The 7,868-nt window shown below is 39.7% G+C and overlaps 1 protein-coding gene and 1 long non-coding RNA gene across 2 annotated transcripts in view; both read left to right on the forward strand.

Annotated features, from left to right (window-relative positions):
- LOC113477940 (putative uncharacterized protein DDB_G0271974) overlaps window positions 1–2,289 on the forward strand; it is a 2,578-nt gene extending 289 nt beyond the window's left edge. The window contains exons 2-4 of the mRNA XM_026844625.1: window positions 317–388; window positions 615–746; window positions 2,213–2,289. Of these exons, the coding sequence (XP_026700426.1) occupies window positions 319–388; window positions 615–746; window positions 2,213–2,289 (279 nt within the window). The 5' untranslated portion in view covers window positions 317–318. The remainder of the gene's footprint in view (window positions 1–316; window positions 389–614; window positions 747–2,212) is intronic.
- Window positions 2,290–2,845: 556 nt separating this feature from the next.
- LOC113477720 lies at window positions 2,846–6,095 on the forward strand. The gene is made up of 3 exons (XR_003397949.1): window positions 2,846–2,950; window positions 3,170–3,262; window positions 4,786–6,095. It is a non-coding gene; the product is annotated as an uncharacterized LOC113477720 (long non-coding RNA).
- The last annotated feature ends 1,773 nt before the right edge of the window (window positions 6,096–7,868 follow it).

The raw sequence follows: 7,868 nt of genomic DNA on the forward strand, positions 1-7,868 counted from the left end.
CATCTCCTGTGCGCGGCCCCGTCAGCTCTCTGCTGGGCCGGACCCTGTCATCCAGAAACAATTGCATCTGCACTAATGGCGCGTTCGTCGAAGGTGACGGGAAAACAGGTTTGGCCTCGGGGCTCCTGATGCGAGAGGATGAGAAGAGCCCAAGCTTGCGCCTCTCCATAGCGTGAGGCAGTTAGATAGGAAGGGGGGGGGGGATGCCCTTGGAAGTGCTCCCTGATTTCCTCTTATCTCCGTGCCACTCCCCACCCCTCCCACCCCCCAGTCTTTTGGAAATGATGTTATTGAACGTACTTTTGACTCTCACTAGACATGGATAATGTGAAGGATGAAAAAAGTAGGACGCTCTGTGCAACTTCACAAGAAGAACTCAAAGTCAGAGGTAGGCATTGCTAATCTGTTTCAGTGCTGTGGTGTTGTCTGTGCTTTCCTTTACATCAGTTACCATGTTTGACCCTGACGTTGAGCATTGTCACTTGCCAATGATAATAGATTGTGTCGCACTGGGAGAGGGGAAAAAAAGCCCCCACCAACCCAAAATAGGGGTTTGTTGTGCTTAAGTTCTGTGAAAAGTCATTTTTTGTCATGTTGCCTTGTGTTATCCTAAGGAAAAGAAAAAAGGAAACGAAAACGCAGTAGAAGCAGATCATCATCCGTTTCATCCACATCGTCTTCTAGCACTACATCCACTTCTTCCTCCTCATCATGCTCATCATCAAGGTCATCTTCAAGTAGCAGAGGTAAGCTGCCTCCATGCCTACGTGATGTTTACCAGTTTTGATTTGGAAACACTTAAAGTTTTTTTCAAGTGTGTCTAAACCACCACAGAGGAACTGCATGGAATACCAATACTGCATGTTTAGAGTGTTTCAACCCCTTCCAACTATTCCCAACTATGTTAAGGTATTTCTTTACAAACAGTATGCAATGTTCCTGTGATAATTTAAATAGTTAACACAGAATAGAAACTGCTATTCAAGGAAGTGTCACTTTGTAAGAGTATGCTGTATGTGTTCCAAACTTAGTGTTTTGAAAGTAATGAATACAGATATTTTTCTACTTCACGTTTCTCTAGACCAGAATTGGGGTGTTTAGTTTACTCTTACCTTGGTCTTAACATTTCAAGCATTTAACTGTGAGGACTCACATGAAGTGTGTTAATACCAATGACCAAGTTCAGTGGGAACACATACGCAAGTGCTGCAGGATTAAGACTTTCCGTACTAAGCTGCTGCTTACTTAGAGGACTTAGGGAAGATACTGTCTGGGAGTAAGTGCAGATTTTTTTCTGTGGGTATAACTTGAGATCTCGAGGGGAATGTATTGCTGATTATATTGAGACTGCATTGTTTGGATATTCTGTATGAAAATATTTGGTATCACTGAAAGTAAAGTGATCAAATTGCCTTTTTTTAATAAAATATGTCAGGCTAAACGCCGAAGTGTATTTTACCTTTTTTTACTATGATTGGGAAGGACTCTAGTATGAACTGAAATTCTGATGAAAAGTCTTAACAGCGGGGCAGCAGAAACTTCATCTGGTACAGAATGTCTTATTTGTGACTGTGTATTCCACAGTTTAGAAGAGACTTAGTTCTGCTCTTGAAGCAGATTTACATCTGTACGGAAACATTACTTGTTTTTGTACTTCGGTGGCTTGATTCAATGTAGCTGACATAGCTATATTCTGAAAATAGTCAAATCTATGAACTTGTACATTTGGTGGGGGAGAGGCTGCCCTCCTTTCTTCATGAATGAATTTTATCCCATGTGATACACTCTAAAACTTCTAAAAAAAAGGAAAATGTCACGTCTGACACTGACTCTCTGAACATGCTTAGCAGGCTCTCTGGTTCATCTTTTGGAGGGATGTCAAGAAACATATATCTGAGGGAAAAAATTCTGAATTAGGCTTGTGTCAGAGATTTGCTAAAACTCTACAGCTAAAAATTCTCTACGTTTTCCCATTCACAGGGTAGAGTAGATGATCTAGCAAGATTGTCCTAAACTGTTAGACCAGTGAGTGGCAGTAAGTTAATGTGTTGCTTTTCTCAGGGTTAGTTTCAACCGGCGTTAATATATATAGCTGAATTAAAGCATTTTCTTTTTATGTTTTATATTTCTGTATGACTTATCTGTAAAACCAAATGCCCTTTTCAGAATGCTAAACTTACAGGGTTTTGTTCTGTGTTTTGTTTAATTTTAGATTCTCCTAAGTCTAAATCAAAGAAAAAGAAAAAAGAAAAACACAATAAAAAGGTAAACATTTACAGATATAAATAAGTAGTTAACAAACAGAACGTAGTTCTTCATGTTTTGATAACCTTAAATGTCAGGTAAAATGCAGTGTTGTTGTCCATGGCTATGTAAATCTGAATCAATGCTATTAGGGTTACAGTAGGTGAACTGATAGGGTGGCATATACTTGACTGTATACTAAAGGAGAAATAATTTAATGGTTCCTTTTGCCAATCATTGCTGGTCCAGCTAGAGTTTAGAATAGTCTCTGAAGAAAAGCAAAGCAGGGAATGTTGATAACTTTATAGAATTTGTCAGAAGATGCAATTTATAGCCAGTGAGAGAGTAAATAAAATTTTTCTTTTTATTAGGACCTTCTGTTTAGTGATTTTATATACTGAAGTTACATTATAAGAGAGAATAGGGGATCAGACCACTTCTGTTTCTCAAGGTCCACCCTGCTGCATTACTTTCTCTGTACTTCAGCTAGTACCTATACAACATGATAAGGGCAAGTGGTAGTGACTGTCTTGACTAGCTGGGGCATTGAGAGCTACTGTGGATTTCCTTTTTTTGCTCTTGCGAGTATATAAGCATAAGAGTATATGTCTTGTGTTTGTAGAAAAGGAAAAAAGATAACAAAATGAAGAAAAAGAAAGAAAAGAAGAAAAAGAGAGAGAAAACAGGACCTGTCCAGCTTTCCAAGGTATGCTTGTGTGAGTTGGAAGTCCCATTATATTTCTCATCACTTCATCTTTCCTGTCTTAAACAGCACCAGTTTTTTCATCAGCAAGTAAAAACCCATCTGTATTGTTTTGGACAGTTAGGGAGTATAAAAAATTATTGTCTGTAGTTTCATTTGAGATTTGTAACATTACAAAGGAAAGCAAAGCTTATGTCTTTCTAACGTGTGATCTAATTTTAGTTCTTTAAAAACAAAAAGAAGAATGAAAACTACAGCATGATAACTGGAAAGAAAATTAAGATGAAAATAAAGAAGTCTAAGAAGGATAAAGAGGTAAGAGTTAAAATCATCTATATATCGCTAAGGGAAAGTACTGTTTCTTTTAATATTTTTCTGATAGTAGTCTTTTGTAGAAGAATAGATCTTACAGTTAGGAGCTCTAAATTAATTGTATCTTTTAATGTGGCTGTGATGCCGTCTGAGAAATTTAAATTCATTCTTTTAGCAGGTTTTGTGTTATGAGTGGACTTGGAATGCTCAGGCATGAGTAGATAAACCAAAGGATGCTTGTGCGGGATCTTAGAATTTCAGTCCATAAAGTTTAGCTGATTTGTGGCTTTCTCTGTTGGTTTGATTTGCACTGTTTTTAATTGTCCTCATCTTCTTCCAGTCTCCTGTGATCAGTTGTGGTTATTTGCGGCTTTACTGTGTTTTTCTAATGCATGTGAGGCTAGGCATTATTTAGAGAGGAATTAATAGAATTTGATAGTAGTATTAGGACCACGTGCTCATGCATTCCCTCAAAGCAGTCAAATGTTTTTGCTGAGATACCCAGTGGAATAGATACCATGAATAGCATTTTGTGCTATTGCCATGGGTGTTTGGACTCGGCACTTTAATATGTTCACTCTTTTCAGCAGTTTCCACACCTTAGAGTGGTCCGCAGAGGGCTTCTGGTACTAGTCAGTGTGTTAAATGTGTTACTTTGCTGAAGGTATCCAATTTAGTGGATTCTGTTTCAGCCGTTAAGAGTTCATTCTATAGCAGACCTGAGCATTGCGAGTTAAATTTGAGCAAAAATACATTACCCTCTTTCTGTGGCACTGAAGTTTGTGTTAAATTATGCTGAATGCTTGCTAGCCTCATCCCAGTAACTTGCTCGTTACAATATTTGGTGTCAGATATTTGATGTTGGTCCTTTTTTCAGTGGTGTCCATGGTCATGAACATGCTGAATTGAACAATATCCATTCTTCACAATATTTTAAGATTCAGTAATTGTTAAATAATTACGACTTTTAAAAACACTGGGCAGAAGTGTTTTGACTGCTTGGGACATCTCTTATGTGAAGAAAGAACCTAAATTCATGGTTCCCTTACTGTTATGCTGCAAGCAGCTGCTTATGCATAGAAAAAATACTTACCAAAGCACAAGACTTTGTGTGTACAGTGAAAGTTGCCTCAGACACCAGAGAATTGCATCTGTTCTGCTTGTGAGTTCCCTCCTGAGTAGGCTGTGAGCTATATGATGACAACCCAGTGGAGCCTCCACAGGGAGACACTTAGAAAATGTATCATGAAATAGTGATGGTGACAGCTTGTCTCCTACAGCATGTCTCCTGAGTACCCATTGCCTTGCACTCCTTCCAGGCACTCACACCTAACTGATACCTAGTCAGATCCAGCTGTTCCAATGTGGTAGTGTTTGTGGTGTGGCATGCTGAGATGTGAAAGCCCCCCAGAACACAGGGTTATGCAGCCTGAGATGTGAAAGCCCCCCAGAACACAGGGTTATGCAGCCTTGTTTCCCTGAGTACAGGTCTGTTAAACTGCTGCCTCTGCTTTTCTGCTCTACAGAGAGACCGGAATCGTGCAGAACTCCTTGAATTTCTGAACTCTGCCTTATAACGGGAAGAGTGCTGACCAAGGACTTGTAAATATACTAAGCCAACGATCGTGATGCCTAGCAAAATACTAAAGGGAAACTCAGGGAAAAGGATGCCAAGTTTGACAAGACCAGACTCTCCTGCTGAGAAGACAATCGGGATGTCCTTTTTTAATTGCAAAATGAAGAGTAACTGCTAACTTGTTAATGAAGATCCATGTCCTCCTTTTGAGATCCTAAGGTAATAGCCAGGCTGTGGTTTAGAAGAGCCTAAGAGTGTGTCATTGACAATGATAAGAAATGACACACTGAAGTCCAGTAATGTAATTTCTATCCTAACTGCATGCAGAACGCTGTGTCTTAATGTTTCTAGTAGTTAAGCAAAGCAGAGTATTTGTAAATGTCTATTTGAAAGATGAGGCGTTTCTATATGTATATTTTTTTCCAGTAGTGGTTTTACTTGTTCTAAAGAGCAAGTTGACCTTTGTAAATAGAACATGCTTTTACATAAATGATTCTTTTGACAGTTAATTCACTATTATGTTATTTTTTTTCAGAATCTGAGACATGATCTTTCTCTGGACAGTTTATTGCCCTCTCTCACTAGAAAGCATGACAGTAAAATACTACAGAGCAATAATGGTAGCTGAATGATTTTTACCCTAAAATAGAGGCAGGAAAGGTCTTCTGGTTTTGTTTGTTTATCTGGATCAGCTGTTCAAAGGCAGCTCACAATAGAGAGTTTACCCCCCACATCTGAAGTTGCAGTTCCTAGACCTAAAAACTCTGGAGTTCTGGCTTGCCTTTCTGACCCTGTGAGCTATGTATTGAGTCTTCCTCTGTCTGAAGTGCAGGAAGACACATATTACATATCTTAGTCAAATGGAAAGAGAAAAAGCTGTCGGAATAATGCTAAGGCAGGCAGTGACAGTGACCCTTCAGGTGTGTTGACAGTCCACTGTGAGATGAGATGGGTCTGGATATGCAGCTGGACCACAACATAAGGGCGTGTGTGTGTCTGGGCGTGTGTGTGAGAGCGCGCTGTAGTAGTTTGATCAGTGCTTGCTTGCTTCCTTCCAGAGCCTTGGCTTTTGATTACCCAGCAGGCCCCTGTGTACATAACCCTGATGTGGGAATTCCATTTGAATCCCTTGTGTAGCAAGTGCTCCTTGGGAACCACAGTTTAGGAGTGCCTGAGCAAAGGAGTCAGAGGTAGTTGACTTTGACAAGACTATCAGGTGTACAGTGATCAGAGTGTGGGGAGTTCATTAAAGAGCAAACAGAAAACTCTGTGTTTGTCTGTCATGGTGTTTTAAGTAAATCTGAAGATTGGTCACTATTGGTCAAGGGGTAATTTTAAAACTTTTGATATGTGAAACCTTCTGAAGATGCTAGAACCCTGTCTTTTCCCTATTTTTTTGTTGTTGTGAAACACTTTGCAATTGTTGCTGAGATGTAACTCTTAAGAGATTAAAGCCCTGATCCAGAACAGCAATGGCATCCTTAATGAACATAAAACATGGAAACACATAGATAAGAAATGGAGTTTCCTTGACTTTTAACTTGGTGATGGAACTTTTTTTGGAAGCACTGTTCTGAAGTGTCAGTAGGGAAAAAAACAACCAACCAAAAAAACCCCTCTTTTTTTTCGTGGGGCTCATGCTTTGGTTTATGCTGCTTTGGTATCTTTCTAGCTAGCAATGCCAAAGCATCTTGCCCAGATAAGCAGCTTGTATCTCTTAACTTCTCTTAACAAGTTTAATCCCAAACACACTCTTAGAAGACACTAACATCCTTGCCATTCCCTAGGTTATATTTTATGTAAAGATGGCATCATTTCCTGAAAATTTAGGGAAGGGGAAGTAGAAATTTGGAAGATAAAAAGAAAATAGGAATGTGAAACCCAGAGACTGCACTTGTAAAGAACTGTATTGGTTGGAAGGTTCAGACTTAATTGAGGTAATTGGCTTTTTGCTGCCTTAGTCAAGATGGTAAAACCTTCTTCATTGTTCCATGCTGGTATGGAAAAGGCAAAAGACCTTTAGTAATGTGAGGTGGTCTGTTCCTCTTTTAGGGTTTTAGTAGTTGCCAGTTCTGACTGTACAAAAACGTGTCAGACTGCTTTTTATTTAAAAAAAAAATAATTCTGTTTCAGGACAGAGGATTTTTTCCTCTTCAGTTTTGACATGCTGGATATGCTTTGGTGATGCTGTTTCTATGCCAGCATTTACTTATAAGTTATCATTTCTTTTAGAAAGCCAAGCTGCTTAAGTTCTGTGGCAGTGATTCAGTTTTATTCTCTCCAGCCTTGTAAGTTATAAGTGCTGTCTGAAACTTCCCAGCAGTTGATACTTTTATAAGCCTTCTTTTCTTTCCTACCCACTTCCATGTAGATTCTCAGGTTTCTAAAGAAGTTTAAGGCCATGTTGCATCCTTCCCTCTCCCATCTTTCCCCACAAGCACTGAGATCACGTGCGTCTTCTTGGGACTGAATATCTCTGAGGCTGCTGTTTGGAGCTGGCCAACAGATTCCAGTCTCCCTAGTGAGCACAGGCCCATGCAGCCAGAATAATTGTCCATGCCTTGCCACCTTAGGAAAGAAGTTGATTTTGTTGACCTTTTCACTAAAGTATAGCTTCTTAATACTGCTTCAGATTACTATGGTGGCAGCAGAACCAAAGACTGAACCAGATGTGAAGGTTATGACAGTAAGGTAAGAATTGTAGAGGAATGTGCTGAAATACAGATCAAGGAATTTGCATGAGGGAACTGTGAAGTGGCGTGGGATGTCGACCTGATATGCAAATGCCTGATAAGAGAGCTTTGCTACCAGGTCTTAAAAAAGTGCACTTACGGGGGATGTTGAAGGCTGGAACAATAGAAGAGGTATGAGGTAGGCATGGAGGGAGACTGCTGCTGTCAGAAGTCATGGAGTGGAGCAGAGGTCAGGTGATAAGAAAGGGGCTGCAGAACCCACCTGGCTGGACAAGTTTAAATTCTTGCTTAAGTGCTGAATAATAGAAGCCTTTCAGAAACCTACTTTGGGGGGGGGGGG

The sequence above is a fragment of the Athene cunicularia genome (assembly GCF_003259725.1).
Source record: "Athene cunicularia isolate RWA chromosome 3 unlocalized genomic scaffold, athCun1 chr3_part1, whole genome shotgun sequence".
NCBI classification, from domain to species: Eukaryota; Metazoa; Chordata; class Aves; order Strigiformes; family Strigidae; genus Athene; species Athene cunicularia.